Here is a 20,243-nt window from a genome sequence, read left to right as displayed (position 1 = left end):
TTTCCAAATTGGCAAGTTATAAAACATCCACATGAAAGAAAAACAATTAATGTATTCATAAAACTACAGCTGCAACTCATATCTGTATAATTATGTTGTTTACCTATTGTAAGAAGAGTGGTTCATAGTTTTTCTTCACAAAGACTTTGATTGTGAAAGCTTCCTCATTGAACTCCTGAACGCTGGCATGCAACATTCAGTGTGCGTGTTACATTAGGTCTCTTTCTTCCATAAGCTTCTTTGTAAACATTTAGGATCAGGATGCCGGGGAAGTTAATATTGCGCTAAAGAGAAAGAGAGAATATTTTCCTGGAAAAAAAAGACCTTTGTTTTTTTCCAGGCTTTGAAAAAAAGCTGCTTGTTCATGTGAGAAAATCTACCCGAGGATTACTTGCATTCACATATGCCCGTCTGCTGTGGGAGCTTGTTCGAAGACAGATGAAATTAGAGCACATATGATTCGTTTCTTGTTTGTAGGCAGCAGTGAAGGACAGGAGGTAGAGGAAGAAAAAAAAACAGGGATGGAGGGATGCAGAAGAAGATATGTACAGTTGAAACCATGTGCACCCATCTCTGCTGTTGTGTGGTCGCAGCTGTGCCTGAGCTCATGTGTGTTATTGTGTGGCCGTGTGTGTGTGTGTGTGTGTGTGTGTGTGTGTGTGTGTGTGTGTGTGTGTGTGTGTGTGTGTGTGTGTGTCTGAGAGAGAGAGATTACGCTGGGAGCCAAAAGAGGGAATGAGTGCATGAAACAAGGAAAGGAAGAGGAGAGGAGAGAAATTGGGTCACCCATCTACATACCAACCTATTACGTTAACCTCAAATTACTCATAGCTCTCGTGTTTTTTTTTATTTCCTTTTCTCTCTTTAAAAATAGATTTAGTAGTCATTACACATTTTTTCTCTCAACATGATTTGATTTTCCTTTTCTGTAGTCTCTGCCAATCTAATCCTTTTCCATTGCCTGTTTTTATTTGCCAATTTTAAATTAAATTGAATTTGGGATTTAATTGTCACAACATCAAACTGAAATTTATACAGAAAATTTGGAGAGGACACAATTACTGTAGCATGAATAATAAAACAAAATTAAGATTGACATATGAACTTTATAATCAATAAAACTTTGATTTTATTATTAGATTGTGAAGATTTCATAATATTGTTGATAAGAAGTATTTTTGGCACATGCAGGTAATTTGGCTCTTTGATTTCCTAGATAAAACTACTGTTAATGTTAAAGTTTTTATTTTTTTAACTATTCAATTCAATTTGCTTTATTGGCATGAACAAAGACATGTTGTTGCCAAAGCACATACAATTCATACACATACATTACATATATATTCATTAAATATATATTAAATACATATATATTCATTACATATTATATATATATATTACATATTTTAATGCATCAATGAATGATGGTGTCACCCATACAGCATATCTCAATGTCCTCACTTCATGCGGTATGTTCATAAAAACCTTCACCTAAAATCAAATATTATGGGATGGTGCGTCCCTCAGGCTGTGACAGGCAGACACATATTTAGCAGCCAGAGGAGCTGCTGACCCTTCCCCCAGGAGAACTGACAGTTTCTCTTCTGGGGTTAATGTTGGGAAGTTTGCAACTATTTTAGTAATTTCCCTGTAGTGGGAATCTCTTAGTAAATAGAACTTGCTACAGTGGAGGAGGAAGTGCATCTCTGTCTCTATGTCCCCTGTAGAGCAGTGGGCACATAGACGCTCCTCTCTGGGCAGCCATGTCTGCATGTGGTTCCCTGTCTCTACAGCTAGCTTGTGGTCACTCAGCCTGTATTTGGTCAGGATACGTCTTTGTTTTGTATCTCTGTACTGTATTGAATAATGTCTAAAAACTCTGAAGAAGGTAAAGAATGCATGTCCGTTCCCAAAAGCTTAGCATGACGGCCTCATGTCTGAACGCCAAAAACTAAACATATAAAGCCTGCAATGATGACTAACAGACAAAAGCAGAGAGTCTGAACTCTTAGAAGCTAAAACTTTGAGGTCTTTCTTTTCTGCCTTAATGTGATGGAAGCATTAATCATTTATCAAAGCACACGTGGATTATTTTTCTAATCATTCAGTTCAGTTAATTCACTAAACATGCCCTGCTTATATAAGTTATTAATACTGAAATGAGCTACCATATCCATCTCCATCTGTCTGTTTATCTTCAGCTCTATCTATGACTCCTCTGTATCACCCCCCCCCCCCCCCCCCCCCCCCCCCCCCCCCCACTCCCTCCGTCCTCCCCCCTGCATGTACCCATGTACAGCCATGTGTTTCTCTGTACATAATGACCATGAAGTGTCTACTTTATAGACTGAGAGATGGGTTGGATTGATGTTCCGGCTGGTCGGATGAGGGGCAGAGCAAGTAAGAGGGCAGAGGGCTTGCACTCTCATTGGCTGCTGTATTGTGGTGGATGAGGATTGGAAGGAGGGAGGGAGGGAGGGAGGGAGGGAGGGAGGGAGGGAGGGAGGAGGGGGTGGGAAGGATGGGTGGGTGAGGGGGATGTTGATGGTGCCTATGATGGCTGCTGCAAGGGGCTTTGTAGCAAAGTCATGTTTCGTGTCAGAGTCATAAGGGAACACGTCTGGTAATGTGCAGCCGGGATATAAAAGATGTAGTAAGCAGCATACGCGCATACACAGGCACACACACACACACACACACACACACACACACACACACACACACACACACACACACACACACACACACACTCCCCTGTTTCTCACCCATCATCGAGTGCTCATATGCATAATCCCACTGTTTCGTCCTGTCTCTTTGGCCTCCCACCTCCATGTTCACTTATCCTGGTTTATTCTCCCTCTGTGATCTCCTTACATCCTTTTACCTCCCTCCTCTCTCTTCATCTTCTTTTTTTTTTTGGCTCTTCACACCTGTTTGAAAGCAAAGTCGGCTCCCAGAGACAAGTGAGAACACCGAAAACCTTTTATCTGTTTATTTTTACACTCTTTATACTTTCATCTTCTTCTCCCACGCCACTGAAATACCACTGAGTATAGACACATGCATCTACAAACGCACGCACACACACACACACACACACACACACACACACACACACACACAATATACACTGCATGTCAAATCTGAGACACGGCACAGTCTTGACAAGGTTATATAAACAAGGTGAGAGGTTCACTCCCACTGACTATAAAACACACACACCACGCACACACACATCCCCCAGCCCCAGAAGCATGTTTAAAGGTGTTACCAGGTGTGCCATTTACACACTCACAGGTACAAGAAAGCCTCACTGTATGAGAAAACACACACTCTCTACACTCAGTTTATAGACAGAGAGACTCCTTTTTGAACGATGCAACCTTTAGCTGACACCATTTCGCCGGCCTCAACACAAACAGTGTGGAAATGGCAGCAGACCAGCCCGATGGCAGAACACTCAGTGATCTTATAGTTGGGCTGAGGACGAACCCTGGAGGCTTTGGCAGCCGGCAGCATGACGTGAAGTGTGTGTTACCTTGACCTCAGTGCTCAGCTGTCCGGCTGCTGACATTAACAATTGGCACATTTCACAGATTTTCCACCGTAAAACTCGTCAGTTCAGGATAACAGCCTGCAGCTTCAGATGGTATTCTTGCGTCTGAGTGTGTAAGAGAGAGAGAGAGTTATATTCATGCTTTGAACTTTCCCTGATTTCAGGACAATCATGCTTTAATTATAAATGTATGGCTAATGTGATCCCTCTTGGGTTTCTGCTCCATTTCCTGTTATTGCACCGTAATTATACATACCGTTCTTCCAAGTGACATTTCAATTCTGTCAAAAGATAAACCAGAGGACTACATTTTTCCTTGTGGGTTGAGGGAATCCTCCAACTTCTCACTGAATTTACTTCACATTTTGGAAAATGGACTTAGTTGCACTTCTGCTGGAGAATTAGATGGAAGGTTTGATACCACTCTCTTTTTTTGGTCCATTAAATTTAAGACTAAAGCTAAGCAGCTGGTTGGCTTAGCGTAGCATAAAGATTAGAAACGGGAAGACACAGCCTGGCTTTAACTCTCTGCCAGACAGTGAGTAAGCGCATTTCCCAAAATGTCAAAGTTGTGCTCTAAGCTCGATATATGTTTAAGGCTGTTGGATCATCTGAAGAATACGCTTTCTCAAAGCTAAAAAAGAAGGGGGGGTTTGTTGGCTCATGAAAAGATTTCACTCAGGACAGGGACAGGATTACATGCTCACAAAAATGTACACTGACTAGTTTTTGTGGAGCAGTAATACTTTGCTGTCAAAAAGCCAGTTCGTCTAAGCACTATTCATGCAAGAGTTCTTCCTCCTGCAGGACTGATCAGCTACTATTAGTCAGTGATATACTGTGCATTTTGATAGTTTTACATTTCAGAGTTAGTATGTTAATTCAGCTCAGTTTTCCTCTTCAGCATCTAATTGTGTGGGTTGTGTAATGTGCAATGAAAAACAGTAAGTAGAAACAAACTTTGTTTTTCCGTTTTCACTTTTGAAGATTGAAGTCTGTAAAACAGCAGCTTCCAGTAGGGCAGGGAAATCTGGATGCTAAGAAATGCAGACTGCAGCTGCATTTGAGCTTTATTCCCCTCTATAATTTACTCCAGTGTCATCCTCTGTCCACAGAAACAGTATGTCATCGTTGTGGTCAAAATCACTCATTTTTATGTTAGTTGTATTTTTGTCTCTCAAAGCCACTGACAATTTCCCAATACAATTTAAAAAAAACAACTATCCCTTTCTTGTATAAGGATCTAAAATAAAATGCATAGATGTATTTTCACAATGCACACAGTTTAAAATCTCTGTTAAAGGGTCAGTCTGCCCGTTTGAACTTGTTTGTTTGACTAGTTGTTTTCCTGCTGTCTGCGAGCACAAGCCACTTCCTCTGTAAACACCAGGAAATGAGTGTGCTGAATAAAACCAACAACAAACAGCAGACCGCTATGAAATTGATGCTTTACAAAAAAAAAAAAAAAAAAGTTTCAGCCGCTTGACCTTGTCCCGAACAGACAGAGAGAAATTAGAAGTGCATAAACTACAAGTTCACAGAAGTTCAAAGATGCTGCTCTTCTGTTTGGTCAGCTGACATTTTGGAGGGTTTATTTCATCCTAAGATACCGTTCATAAACACATCTCCCTCCCAGTGACTATCATTAACCCTCCTGTTATGTTCGTTTCTCTGGGACAGCAATAATGTTCCTGGGTCAATTTGACCCGGGGCATATTCAATTATCAAAAAGTGTCAGAACCCCCAAAAATCCCAATACACATTTATTTAATCTAATTTTTAACTCCAGTACTAACCATTTAAATCAAGATTTGGTCTATTGGTGTTCTTTAATTCTCACAGATCATGGTTCAATGAGGATAACTCACTCGTTTTTCATTAAAATTCTTGTTAAAACATTTTTTAATGCACATTGGAAAGCCCTCAATATAAATAAAATAGTTTTACATGACATAGATTTTTGTTTATTTTAAAATTTAATTTATTTTTATTCTTATGAAGTGATGTTGATAAATTAACACGACTCCTCTTCTGTCACATGCTGCCTAGATTTTTTATGCTGCATTTAGCTGGTTTGGAAGGCATATATTGCCTAAAATAGACTTTTAAAAGGGTCAATTTGACCCACAACATAACAAGAGGGTTAAGCATTACTGTACAAGTAGGTTTAAAACATTACCACGTAAAGGTTCACTCTCTTTTTAAATCAAGGTGTCATTAACCACAGGTTCTCATGCTTCACATTTGTAAATCCTAACGGGTTGAGAGGCTAAAAATAACTCCTTTACAGATTGTTTTGTGAACAGATTTTTCTAAGGTGGTAAGATTATCTGTGAAGCTGTAACAGATACTATTACCTGACTTTTCTAAAGGTGTTTCAGCTCCAAAAGGCTCCAAAAGGCATACTGGCAGTTTTAGTTTTGTCGTTTTCATTATCTGATCCTGTATTCCCCTTAAATAAAAAACGAGCCGATCTGTTGTTATACATTCGTCAGTATTTCTTTTAGATCTGGCTTTAGACTGAACACTTTCCTCCAATTGAATAAATGTTCAGAGTCTTGTAGTATCACAGACCTTGTATTTGACATCCCTGACTCAGACTGAATACTGATTCCTGGATAAACTAAGAATAAATCTTATCCTCTGTTGTGTCTGCTCTCTCTCTCTGCAGCTTGTCCTGTGAGCTACTTCAAGTCTGTTTCAGGCTCTGTCCCCTGCTCAGTGTGTCCTGCTAACAGCAGAACCAGCCAGGAGGGAGCCAAGGTGTGTGAATGTCGCAGCGGCTTTTACCGGGCAGCCAATGACGCCAACTCCACTGCCTGCACAAGTGAGCTTCGTCTGTTTGTTTGTTTATGCCTGAGTCTCATGGAGGATCCCAACAGGCCTCACTGTCATTTGTCATTTATTCAGACAATGAGAGCAAAGAGTGATCTGAGTCCTCTCCTCCTTTTTTTTAACACAATGTGATAAAAATTTGATTCCACTAGCAGGAAGAAAACCTGCTAAGTATTTAGTTTCTATGCTTGCTAAGCTTAAATTTCCGTGCCAAACTTTTGTTCCTCCATTACTTTACTTGGTTGAATGTTCTTGCCAGCATGCAGCTTCTTTCATATCTTAAACTTTTTAGCAGATGCTTCCATTAAAGTGTGTCCAGCCTGCATTATGAATGTCCCCCCCTCCTCTCTCTCTCTCTCTCTCTCTCTCTCTCTCTCTTTCTCTCTCTCTCTTCTTTCTTCACAGCTCCCCCATCTGCGCCTGTCTCTCTGTCCTGGGAGTACGAAAGCGGCGATGGTGGCGTTTCTCTAAGGTGGCGCCCTCCTGTGGACATGGGAGGCCGCACGGAGGTGTGGTACGGGGTGGTGTGCCGCATCTGCCCCTCAGCCACCTTCACCAACCCAGCGTCGTGCTCCTGGTGCGGGGAAGGTGTCACCTTCAGCCCCTCCCAGACGAATCTGAAACAAACCAAGGTCACCCTCAACAACCTGCTGACCAGAGTCACTTATCTCATACAGGTAACGTAGAAGAAGACTCTGTTTTCACCCTGTAGACATGCTCAAACTGGGCTTGTGCTTGGATGTGCCGTTTTCAGTGTTTCAAATTGCTTATCTTGCCATTCATGGTTTCTTCAGTAGACATGATGAATGTGCCAAGAAGATTTTTTCCCCCTCTTTTTAAGAAATTTCTGTTAATGATGCAACATTTCCTGTGGCAGCAGAAGAGATAGGCCCTCTTTGCTGTATTATCCCATAAGCTTCACATCAGCAAATACACAGTAACATTTATTATTTAGCATTTGGTAGCTCAACTAAATCATGGCTTATTTCTTATTCATAATGCGTGCATATTCTCCTTTTACTGATGTTTGTTTTCTCTATGTGTGTGTGTGTGTGTGTGTGTGTGTGTGTGTTTCTGTGTGTGTGTGTGTGTGTGTGTGTGTGTGTGTGTGTGTGTGTGTGTGTGTGTGTGTGTGTGTGTGTGTGTGTGTGCGTGTGTGCCAGGCTTTGTTTCTCCAAAACATGGCTTCATGTCTTGAAAGTAAACAGAAAAAAAAACTTCAAATGTCACATTTGTGTGTTTTTTGTTACCGACAGGTGCAAGCCATGAATGAGGTGTCAGCGTTGAGCCCTTTTCCGGCTCGATACACAAGCATCAATTTCACTACAAGCCAGTCAGGTGAGCATGAGACAGAGAGGATGAAAAAGATGAGATAAAAGAGAGGAGGTGATCTGAGGAACATGTGTAGATACTGTGTGTGTAGCTGTTTGTGTTGGTCTGGGGTTTCTCTCCCTCCTTCTCTCTCTCTCTCTCTCTCTCTCTCTCTCTCTCTTTCTGTGCTCTATCTTTTATGCTCCTGCTGTCTGGGCAGGAGGTTGCTCGAGGTTACAATATCCTGTCAGATCCCATCACGGTCACTGTGGAGGAAGAAAAGGACAAATGAGAGATGGGCAGTCAGAAAGATAGACAGAAAAGGAGATGAAAGTAGACGAGTGGATAAAGAGGAGGGAGAGGAGGGAGAGGAGAGGAGAGAAGGATGAGGTTTTGTGTAGACGATGTAAAGTAGATCGCTACACTATTGTCTAAGTAACTGATCAAGATTGATAAGAACTCCACTTGAAGTTTCATTAAGTAAAACCTCCTTGTGAATGCTCGCAGAGTTTATTGATCAATGGAAAGAACGCCGGAGAGTTCCCTTTAACTGGACGGGCACAGTGACTGTAATGAGATCTTGGTAGTGCTCCATAAAACCTCCTCTCTCATGCTCCTCTAAATACTCTCCACAAGTTCGGTAACGGTGCCCCCTAGTGGTCGGGATCGCTTCAGTAGAACTTTAGTGATTTGTTGTGGTAGCCTGTGGTGATTGGCTTTTTACAAATTGCAACACAGCTAAAACACCCATCCTCTGCTGTCTACCATAGTTCCCAGTACAGTTCCCATGATGCACCAGCTGAGCCGAGCACCGGACTCCATCACCCTTTCCTGGCCTCAACCGGACAGACCCAACGGTGACATCTTGGAGTACCAGCTCAGATATTTTGACAAGGTAAATAGTCACACATTGAAAACACGCATCACTATGTAGAGTCAAAAAAACAAAACTTCCACACCACATGTCCTTCCTGTTTGTCCCTCAGGGTTCAGACGTGGACAGTGCAGGGAGTGTTTTCAGTGAGACCAACACAGTGACCGTCGGCTCCCTGATCCCCGGCTCCATCTATGCCTTCCAGATCAGAGCTCGAAACGAGCGAGGCTTTGGCCCTTACAGCGACACCATCTACTTCACTACACTGCCTCTGGGTACAACGCTCATTTCCTGTCATACCGGTGAAATCAGTCAAAGTATATTACAGTAATTAACCCACAACAGGACTACATTAAGGATAGGAGGCCTTGAAAGTATACAGAAAAAGATCCTTTATGAGATTCAAATGACTCGTATATCACAGGGTCTCACTTTCTAGTGATTAATCTTAAATCTTAGCTTTAAGGAGTAGTGCAGAGAAATATGGTCGTTGAGAGTACTTAATACTGTATGATACTAAAGTAGAAGCTGACTTGATATTAACAAGGCTAGAAGTAAAATTATTAAGCCTCGTCTAGATTTTTAAAAAAGCTCTATACAAAATTAAATTGGAGAATTTTCAGCTACCAAAAGAAGAAGGTGGGTGGGGCCTACCCAAGATAGAAAATTATATAATGTCTATACATGTCAGAATCATCTCTATATGGATGGTTGAAAAACCTGGAGTGCACTGGCTTGAAATAGAGGCCACAATTTGTAAGAGATCAGTGCATTATACCCTCTAAAGATTCCTACAAATATTTACAAGTGAGGCATTATGTATTTAAAAAGGCAAATACCCTAAATTTCTTCAGTGGTTCTCACGTTAGAAAGATTCTTCCTGAATCATTCGAAGCATGACCACTTCATAGCAAGATTTTATTCTGAGTTACAGAATTTAAACTTGGACAAACTTGCACCACTAAGAACATCATGGTGTAGACTCCTAAATGTGACAATAGATGAAGAGACATGGGGGGAAGCTCTGTTGCTGCCCTCTAGGATTTCAATATGCAATATACTATTTGACCAACTATGCAAAAAGCTTGTTAAGCTGTACTGGGCTATTGGTGTCAATGTGAAAATCAATAAAAAAGAATGTTCAAGGCAAAAAAAAAAAAAAAAAAGCTCTTTAAAAAACACTGTTTGGTTTCAAATGTTCACTTTAGAAAAAACAAAGTGATGTTGAATAAATTTACCAACAAAGTTCTCTCTTCTCTGATGATGCCCTCTGAGTTTCATTATTTATGCAGTTATGAATACCTCAGTCTCTTGTGTTCATGTAAACGTCACAACTAAAATAAGATCAAAAGAACAAGAAGGCTTAAAACTGGGATGCTTAATGAGCATGTAAACACACTAAAAATACTTCTTACCTGGGAAACCCCAGAGATTACCTTTAAAATGATCAAAGCAAAGTTAGATTTCAAACTGTGTTAGTCAAATGCTGAGGTCAACTTTCATCCAAGTTCTGTTCCAGGTGAAAACACAATCTATGAATTTTCATTGACAACAATGAGTGACATGCTGTAACCTCCAGTCTAACATCAGTGTTCCTCCACAGAGGAGCATTCGCAGCAGATCCAGAACAGACTTCCTCTGCTGGTGGGCTCAGTGATGGGTGGAGCAGCTTTTCTTCTGGTGGTGGCAGCGATTGTGGTTGTGGTGGTATTTCGCAGGTACTGTAAGTTTTCCATCTTTTTTCATGATTTAACATGTTATACCTTTTTTAATCTATGCACATCCTTATATTTTGTTTTTGTTTTATTTTTACATGGCAGTAAGAGGAGGGAGAGCCCATACAGTGACAGACTCCAGAGGTACATCAGCAACAGAGGTGAGCATTTACGGTGGCCCTGAAGGACAAAACAAATTTACAAAGGATGAAACACTTTTACAAAGTTGGAGACAAATTTACATTTTGGAAAACATTTCTACATTTCATAAAACAAAATTACATCAGCAAAACACTTTTACCAAGGCCAAAACAAATTTACATTTAAGAAAACAAATTTACAAAAGATGAAACACTTTTACCATTTCTGAAACAAATTAATATTTCATTATTACGGAAAGGGAATGTACCAAATACCGTAAGTGATCCGGAAGTGATCGAGTCAGGGGTCATTTCGTTTGTTTTGATGGAGAGAATCCAAACGGAGCGACATGGCTTACATATTAGGACATCCTTGGGTCTCAGAGAGAAGTGTCAGACCTCAGATTAAAAAGCATCATGTCTCTGGAAAAGCTCCGTCAAATCTCCGCAAAACCTTCATCATGTGTCAGATGAAACAGCCTCAGACCACATCGCCTCAGGCTAAACGGAGTCAGGCTAAAAGGAGTCAGACTAAAAAGAGGCGGACTAAAAGGAGTCAGACTAAAAGGAGTCAGACTTAACGGTAGAAGTGTTTCGTCGTTTTTTAAAATTGTCTCCAACTTTTTAAAAGTTTTCCATCTTTTGTAAATTTGTTTCCTTAAAGGTAAATTTGCTTTGTCCTTGGTAAAAGTGTTTTGCTAATGTTATTTTGTTTTATAAAATGTAAAAATGTTTTCCAAAATGTAGATTTGTCTCCCAACTTTATAAAAGTGTTTCATCTTTTGTAAATTTGTTTTGTCCTTCAGGGCCACCTTAGTATGCAAACTGTCAACTTGTACAGGCAACAGTTTAAAGTGATTTGGAGGCATTAGGCTCAATAAATTGACACAAAAATGTATGCTGTCATTTCTTTAATTTTTTTAAAACAACATTTTAACCTCTGAATGTTTTATGAGTTAAGAAAATTATTTTTAGATTTTTCTCCTTTGAAACAACTTTGTTAATAAATCACCAAAAATGAGACAGGACTGTCCACTCAGTTCTTAAATGTTCCTTATTTCTAGGTGGAGTGAAGTATTATGTCGACCCCTCCACTTACGAAGACCCCAGTGAGGCTGTCAAAGAGTTTGCGCGTGAAATAGACGCAACTCATCTCAAGATTGAGGAGGTGATTGGTGCAGGTATGTTTGGTTCCTCTATCTCTGAAATCATTTGCAGATATGTGTTAAGTGTTAAATATCAATTAAACCTGCTCCTCTTCTCTACTCCAGCTCAGTTTGGGGAGGTTTCTCGAGGCCGCTATAGGCCGTTGGGCCGCAGAGAGGTGCTAGTGGCGGTAAAGACATTACGCTGGGGGGCGTCAGACAGAGAGAAGGGGATGTTTCTCAGTGAAGCAGGGGTGCTGGGTCAGTTTGACCACCCTAACGTGCTGAAACTGGAGGGTGTCATTACTCGGACCCCCCCTGAGAGGATCATCACTGAGTTCATGGAGAACGGTCCCCTGGATGCCTTCCTCAGAGTGAGATCACTTCTGTTTCTGTCACGATGTTGGAGACTGAGCACATTTAATTTCATTCTGACACCCCTCCTCTCCTATCCTCCTCTTTTCTACCTCTATCATTTCGTATTCCAGGAAAATGAAGGCCAGTTCAGCGTCCTGCAGCTTGTTGGGATGCTAAGGGGAATCGGTGCAGGGATGCGTTACCTCTCTGAGAGAAACTTTGTCCACAGGGACCTGGCAGCCAGGAACGTGCTGGTTAACTCCAACCTGGTCTGTAAAGTGTCTGACTTTGGCTTGTCCCGTCTCATGAGGGGCCTGGACCACAACATACCCACTTACACCGCCTCACTGGTTCGTACTTGAAACCTGAACTCCTGTGGTTTTTGAACAGTCCTGATTTCTGGTTCCAGTTGAGTATAACGTACTGATTTTCTGCCTGCCTTCATCCATCAGGGCAGTAAGATTCCCGTACGGTGGACGGCACCAGAAGCCTTCCAGCATCGTAAGTTCAGCTCGGCTAGTGATGTCTGGAGCTTCGGGATACTTATGTGGGAAGTGATGTCATATGGAGAGCGTCCATACTGGGACATGAGCAATCAAGAGGTGAGCTTAGAGGAGAATGAAGCCTGAGCACAGGAAGTCATGATGAATTAGTGATGGAAATGCACTCAGGTTTAACTGTTACACAGTAATAAAATACTATTAAAGGAGTTAAGGCACTAACCACAAACTGCAACGTCCACCGCTTGCATCTGGATAGAGATAGTCTTGTTACATGTTGTTCTTCAAAAATAGGATGGTTTCTTGTGCTTATGCTTCTACAAATTTTGAGTATTACGGCCCATGGTTCTAGTAGATTTTTTTAGCTTTTTACTCTCTGATTTGTAAACCAAAGCAGTCCCAAAAATAGGCATATCTTTATTTGTAAATAATTTTGATATTCCCTCCAGCCCACTTCAAACTTCTAGCCTCTGTTGTGTTAATAAATCACATATAGACCCTGTGAAGAATGTATGGTAATTACCCTTAATATGTAAATGCAAACATAAATGTAAATGAAAACGTAAATGTAAATGCCCACTGTTTCCTGCCAACCTATTTTTTTTATAAATGTATTTTATTTATTATTATTTTTATTTATTAGTATCATTTGCTTTGTTTTGTTTTGTTGTATTTATTTACATACTAACTTATTTTATCTGATGTTGTCAGAGTCCATTTTATTTGTTGTTCTTTATTCTTGTTTAAAAAAAACGAAAAAACTCAATAAAATTACTAATTATAAAAAAATAAAATCACATATAGGCCCCAGAAAATCAATTTCAATCTGCTGTTGTAACATAAACTCACGGAGAAGTTCAAAGACACAATTAATCTATTTTTTTCCCAGCCATCTCCTCTTTATTTAACAGACTCATTTTAATGATGACAAAATGCCAAGTAGCTTGAATCTACATAATTCCCTCTTAGTCACTCTAACCAGCCCTGAGGGGTCTGTGACCTTTATGTAGGACAATAACAGGAGACTTCTCACGCCATCTGCCTCACTGCTGTATGTGTAACGTCGCTCTTGCTTCTCTCCCCTGCAGGTGATGAAGGCAGTAGCAGACCAGTACCGCCTCCCCGCCCCCCATAACTGTCCCGCTGCCCTGCACTCTCAGATGCTCCAGTGCTGGCAGGCAGAAAGAGGGGACCGGCCAGGCTTTGACTCGGTCCTGTCCTCTTTGGATCGGCTCATCAGGCACCCTGCCTCTCTAAAGGCGGAGCCAACACGGTGAGACCGACACTCCTTGATCTTACAGGGCTTGTCAGATCAGCAGGTGATCAAGAATCTGCTATATTTCTGAACTCTTATTATCTATCTTTTAACATTTTTCTTGTACAGAAGCTGCTCTCAGCCACTGCTAAGCCCTACTCCCACAGACTTATCGGCAGTGGCAACGGTCAGTGATTGGCTGAAGGCTCTGAGGATGGATAGATATCAAGAGGAGTTCGAACAGGCAAACCTGGACTCTCTAGACAGAGTCAGCAGGCTCTCTATGGAGTGAGTATAAATTGGTAATGCTGTAACTGCAGGGTTTAACAGGAGAACAGGCCTAAGTGTATTCTTATCTCAAACAGTAATAAAAATAAAGAGATTTTACTGTTTCTACACATCTTTAAACCTGTACAGTTTTAAATCGATAACTCCCTCTTATGATAGCAGTTTGTCGAATCCAAGTTTGTTTTGTCTTTGGCTAACTAATATATGTCTGGATTATTTTAAAATGTTGGAAGATTTAAGCACAAAAGAGCATTATACCATCACACCATGTACCACCATCATGGTGTATGATGGATTAGCAGCTATGATATTAATTTATTATAGGCAAGGCAAGGCAAGGCAAGTTTATTTATAAAGCACCACTCATACAAAAAGCAATTCAAAGTGCTTTACAGAGTAAAAAACAAAAACACTTTCAACATTTACATTTTATATGCGGCCAGTTATGTTTGATCTACTCTCTCTGTATACTTCTGTAACTTAACGTACATAGTAAATAGTGTTGGGTCTTGTTATTTATTTAAATTAGGAGGGATTATTAGAAATAATCAGCCCCCTTCACTGCTCTGAAGTCGGTAACTTGCAGAGTTTTACTGTCCCGCCAGACACAGAATCACAACTGATCTCGTCTTAACTGAAATGAACCTTTAATCATTCGACTGTGTTGAGTCGCAGCCCGAAGCTGGCTCAGACCTCTTGACACCCCCGCAGGGTGCCCTTTATAATAGTATAAAGTATATAATTTTATATTGATCGAAATGAAAGACAGCTAAGTAAACTGTCATCTGTGTTTAAGGTCAAATAGGAACTTTGGATGTGAAATTATTTGAATTATTTGTATACACTACCAGTCGAAAGTTTGGACACGCCTTCTCATGCAATTTTTTTTATTTATTTTAATTATTTTCCATATTGAAAATTAATACTGAGGACATCAAAACTATGAAAGAACATATATGGAATTATTTAACAAAACGTGTTAAACAAATCAGAATATGTTTTATATTTTAGATTCTGTAAAGTAGCCCCCTTTTTCCTTCATGACAGCTTTGCACCCTCTTGGTATTCTCTCAGTCTGCTTCATGAAGAGGTCTCCTGGAATGGTTTCTAATTAACATGAGCCTTGTCAAGAGTTCATTTGTAGAATGACTTGCCTTCTTAATGTGTTTAACACCATCAGTTGTGTTGTTCAGAGGTACGGTTAGTACACATTAGATAGCCCTATTTGACCTCTGTTGTAATCCATATTATGACAAAACCATATTATTTCATAGTTTCGATGTCTTCAGTATTAATCTACAATGTTGAAAATAATTGAAATAAATAAAAGATCATTGCATGAGAAGGTGTGTCCAAACTTTTGACTGGTAGTGTACGCATTAAAAAAACTTGGAGCTACCTCAGGTATCTATGGACCAGACACTTGCAAACCCACAAAGCACAGTCCTTCATAGTGTCAGTTAGTGAACATGATAACCTGAAGTCCATCTCTCTCTCTCGGTTTCAGTGACGTCCAGAACCTCGGGGTAAACCTGCTGGGACACCAGAGGAAGATTGTCAGTGCAGCCCAGCAGCTCAGAGCCTATCTGGCACAAGGGCAGGTGGAGGTGTGAAATCCACCCACGTCACAGCCTGTGCCATGGACTTCTATGTTTTTTTCACATTCCTCTGTCTGTTGTGTCTGGTTTCTGTAAGTCCTTTTTAAAGGAGCACATTTAAAGCCAAAATGAATCAGCTTTCCTTTTTTTTGTCTTTTGATGAAAGCATCGACTGACTCTTTGCTTTCTGAAAACCTGACACTAAACGGGTGGGGGAAAAAAAGAGCACCAGACTTCCTGCCAGTCACAGAGGAGAGATGCACTCTGAGAGCTGTAGTCCTATTCTAAATGAGGTCAGGGAGTCGCTGAGGAGAAGGAGGACTTTGGAGATTGCTCGATTTTTTTCACTTAAAATTTCACGTTGTTGTCTCCCTTCTTCTCTCCTCACCCCTCTTCAATCCTACCTCTCACCTCCTCTTCCACAACTGTCCCTCCATAAAACTTTCATATCATCCCCACCCTTCGTGAGTACAAGGAAAGTATAAAGATGTTGATTTTTTTATTCTCATGGAGAACTCTTCACATACAGAATTGCGTGAAGACAATCAGAACCTTTTTCTAAGATTTTTTATCTTGTTTGTAAAGCTCTATTACTTCCTCTCTAAGTAAACACCAAATGCTAAAACCTTTAAGAAAAAAAAGAGTACTACCTAGCAGCTTATGTTATTAGTACAAGCTTTCAGAAAAGTATTGTTGGCTCAAGTCCCAACTGAAAATTTAGATAGAGCTGAAATCCGCCTAAAATCAATATTCCAACCACAGGTTAAAGAAAGATAGCTGCCATCACATTGTGAACTCAAACTTCAAATAATGAGACATGTTTTCCCTCCGTAAAAGACGTTTCCAGCCCTGTTTGTATGGCTCACTCTCGTTCTGAGTAACAGCAGAGCTCATGTGCTGCAAAACTACAAACTTCACCTCAGCTGCTAACACAAACGTCCATCTATGATGAAGACAGAAGCCAACAGCACCCACCTTTACATGTACATTTCGCACTTCACCTCTTTTTGTTTGACTGCAAGAGTAAAGATGTTGAGTCATTGAATCTTAGTGAATGTGTGAAATGAAAAAGATGGACACAATCTGATCTGATTAACACTTGAAGGAAGGAGGAGAAATGCTTTGTAAGTTTGTTCCTGTGTGTATGTAATGCGTGTGTGTGAGTGCGTGCATGCTGTAAATGAGGCCATCTTCATGTGAATATCAAGTTTATGCTGTACATGATGTTGTGAGTGGTGTGTGAATGAGTGCTTGCGTTTGAAGCAAGTGTGTCAGGCTACACACATTATTAGCTGTGTTTACTTGTATGAGTGTTCACCACTTCTTCATATTTGTGCAAATTTGTAAAATAAATGATATGATTTTATTTAAAAATTTGGGTTTGCTTCCTTTTTTGTCTCCAAAATTGTATGTCCATGGGGGGCACAGAACCTTTTAGTTCAGGGAAAAGTAGTTCTGAGGGCTAAAAGACCAAAACTGTTTAATTTCCATCTCCCGTTAGAAGCCTTTGGTGCGATTTGAACCCCAAATGATCAGACTTCTAGGCAGCATTTTTATCCATCACACCAACGAGCTGTCATGCAGAGAAAGCTTTTTTCTTGGTTTTGATTTCACCAATTTGTTGCAGTTGTTCAAAAGCACAGCCTGACCACAACGGGCCTCATTCACTATCAGTGAATTGCAAATATCAACAATCATTAAATGAATTACCATGAGGCGATAGTTGAATATCATCACCTTCACCCTCATTTCGGGAACATATTCCTGATATGGAGGTGTCTCCAATAGTCACAGGCGTTCTTTCATGCTGAGCTGTCAGATCAGGTGGTCCTTGTCCTTCTCCAGTTTCCTTCCTTCTTTTCTGTTCTGCTAGTCTTTTTTTTTGCATCCACTTTAATATCAAACCATTTTTTCTTAACCTGAGCCACAGTGTGAACCTCAGGAGACACAGCATTAACCGCCTCAGTAATTGAAACCCAGGCTTCATTTTTATATACGTATAAAATATGGACGTAGGATCCGTGATGTCACCCATCTGTTTCTGAAGAGCTGTTTTGAGGCCAGTAGTCGGCGGGCAGGTGGTTAGAAAAAAATTCACCCCCCTCACAGTGTGTACCGATCGAGAAATGAGCTATCCAGACTACACTCGTCTTTTGTACCAGGCTGTAAACATGTTTATTTCTGCTGTAAAGATCAGCTTTTTCCCATTCATGTGTATGTGACTTCCGGTACTTCCTGAGCCAGCCTTAAGCTGATCCTCAGTAAACAGCAGTTTGTAGCACTTCCGCATTGGACTAGTTTTTTTAGACCTGAGGTTGCTGCTTGTTTTCGACATTAGCTAATTACAGATGGACAGAAAGTACATCCATGGCTGATTGAAATTTCAATACTCTTTTAGGAATTAAGTCATTCACTAAACCACACTCAGAAATCTTCTCTGGATGAAAGGTTAACAAACACATATTTAGGCATGTGTGTATGTCCCTTAGTCATTTCAAGGCTGTGTAGATATTTCCCTGAAAATCAAAGAAGTCAAAGAAAAGCGTGACTGGGTATCTTATTCTCTACAGTGAGAAGCATCACACAAGAACTTAGTGTAAACTGGTTTAAGCCATAAGCAGCTGCCAAAAAGAAAACAGTTCATTCCCGTTGATGAACTTGTATCACCTTCACAGTATTACAGCGTGAACTAAATGTGTCTGAGCTTCCACTGATCAGCAGGTTTGAGTCAAATCTAACTTTGGGATCTGCTGGGATCAGCAGCAGGCCGAGAAGAGACTCTGGTTTCCCACATGTCCTGCTGCTGCTGTTATCAAAGCAGATCTAACTGATAGCAAGACGCTTACACAAACCCCCATTTTACGCTGCCAGTCTGACCCAGCTGGCACCGTGTGATTTCAGTGTATCAGACGTTAAGTGTAATATGTGGTCATATTGTTCTAGTGTCATTGTGCACTTTAACAGTGAGTGGTCAGACACTGGTCAAACCCAGAGACCTTTATTTCAAATTATATCTCAGATCATAATGCTTTTGGTTACAGAAAATATATATCCTGTGTTTGACTATAACTCAATACATCTGATGAGGTTTGTACAACTAAAGTGCAATGTACATCTACGTTGTATATTCAGCTTATGTTACTTCTACTCCACATTTCAAAGGACAAAAATTTAATACAATCCCCATTTTGCAATCATTATTACTGGTTATTCTTTATTCATATTTCACATACCAACCACATACCATCATTTTATTACATAAGATGAACTGTGATTGGTTTAATTGCACATACTCGCAAGATTTAACTTTACCTTGTCCAGCTGTATTAAATGTTTACATGTAAATGATTAATAATAAGTACTTGTGTTTTAAATCCTCCAAGAGCAATTTGTAGCTTGGACTACTTTACACTTCACATGTTGAAATCAGAATTTTTCTCACCATCTCTCAGGGAAGTATAGAACTAAAATTTAAATTTGCAATTTAGATGATGTCACTACACATTATTTAATTTCACTTCAAAAGAATAAGAGAAATGGACAATAGTAGGAATTTAGGGGATAAACTCCCATTGAAAGTAATGATGGATACATTCAAATTGAATGTGTAGTATTATTTGATGTTTTTTTAGTAATCATTCAGCTTTTTTGTGTTAAGTCACTCTGAATAAGAGTTCCTGTCACCTGTAAAAGCTCCAGAGGTGTCAGTAATAATTGTTTGCTGTTAACAGTGTTTTTTTAAGAACTTGCGTGCAGAAACAGAAGACACACAGACCACAGAATCATGTTTTTACAGTGTTATTGTTTCTCAATAAAGACATTAACAGAGTGGAAACCACTAGTCTCTATGACCCTATTTCTTAAACATGGTGCTCTGCGTCTGGTAAACAACTATTATCTCCACAGTACTGAATGACTGCCACAGCTCCATCCATTACCAGGGCCTCCTATACAGTCTCCTTAAACCATGTTTATCCTGCAGCTGACCGGCCAGTTAGTCACAGCCTATAAATGTTGCAGGAAAACACCAATATGTTACATAACCAGAGATATTGAACACGTTGACTTATTCAGTGGTTTACAAATAATAAAAAAAATAGTGTAAAAGTTAAATCTCTTGTTTAGAGTTTTTCAGTTTGAAATTAAGAGTAGAAAGACTGAGAATATCAGGAAACAAAACTGAAAGAGCCTTTTCTTTGTTTTCTGCCTCTGGAGGAAAGTGACATGCTATTGCTGACCTACACATGATCATTATGGTCTTTGTCATGCGGCAATTATCATGTTTGTGATCACCGCTGTTGACACATCAATGGTGCTCAACATGTTAAATCACTATGAATGAAGCTACATCTGCGTGCAAGAGGAAACATGTCGGAAAATCCTACATCATGTCCATTTTTACTCAGCCATATAATCCCAGGATAAACCACAGAAATTAGCTCAGAACAACAGAGATGATGCAGTTTAGACAATCAGCTTTAATATCAAGTTCAAAGTAGAAATTACAAATCATTGTGGATGAAGCTGGCTCTTTGAACACATGTAAAAATGCAATGCAGTTCAATTTCTTCGGCAAATAATCTCAGTATAGACAATTAAAATAAATCCATTAACTGGGACATGGAAAAATGCAATTTGAACTATCATGGCTCAATATAAGATTGGAATT

At 40.0% G+C, this 20,243-nt stretch overlaps 1 protein-coding gene across 5 annotated transcripts in view; it reads left to right on the top strand.

Annotated features, from left to right (window-relative positions):
- ephb6 (eph receptor B6) overlaps positions 1-15,711 on the top strand; it is a 53,442-nt gene extending 37,731 nt beyond the window's left edge. For 3 of the 5 annotated variants that reach the window (XM_034697206.1, XM_034697207.1, XM_034697205.1), the window contains exons 6-19: positions 6,228-6,383; positions 6,797-7,068; positions 7,648-7,729; positions 8,473-8,597; positions 8,689-8,851; positions 10,180-10,294; positions 10,397-10,452; positions 11,496-11,612; positions 11,703-11,950; positions 12,065-12,283; positions 12,386-12,535; positions 13,522-13,706; positions 13,818-13,976; positions 15,484-15,711. In XM_034697206.1, coding sequence (XP_034553097.1) covers positions 6,228-6,383; positions 6,797-7,068; positions 7,648-7,729; positions 8,473-8,597; positions 8,689-8,851; positions 10,180-10,294; positions 10,397-10,452; positions 11,496-11,612; positions 11,703-11,950; positions 12,065-12,283; positions 12,386-12,535; positions 13,522-13,706; positions 13,818-13,976; positions 15,484-15,589 — 2,153 coding nt within the window. In that variant the 3' untranslated portion in view covers positions 15,590-15,711. Of the gene's footprint in view, positions 1-6,227; positions 6,384-6,796; positions 7,069-7,647; positions 7,730-8,472; positions 8,598-8,688; positions 8,852-10,179; positions 10,295-10,396; positions 10,453-11,495; positions 12,284-12,385; positions 12,536-13,521; positions 13,707-13,817; positions 13,977-15,483 lie in introns of all 5 variants that reach the window. The other 2 variants (XM_034697204.1, XM_034697203.1) reach the window with 2 other exon arrangements.
- Positions 15,712-20,243: the final 4,532 nt, after the last annotated feature.

The sequence above is a fragment of the Notolabrus celidotus genome, chromosome 12 (genome assembly GCF_009762535.1).
Source record: "Notolabrus celidotus isolate fNotCel1 chromosome 12, fNotCel1.pri, whole genome shotgun sequence".
Taxonomy (NCBI): Eukaryota; Metazoa; Chordata; class Actinopteri; order Labriformes; family Labridae; genus Notolabrus; species Notolabrus celidotus.
This window is presented reverse-complemented; position numbering and strand designations above follow the sequence as displayed.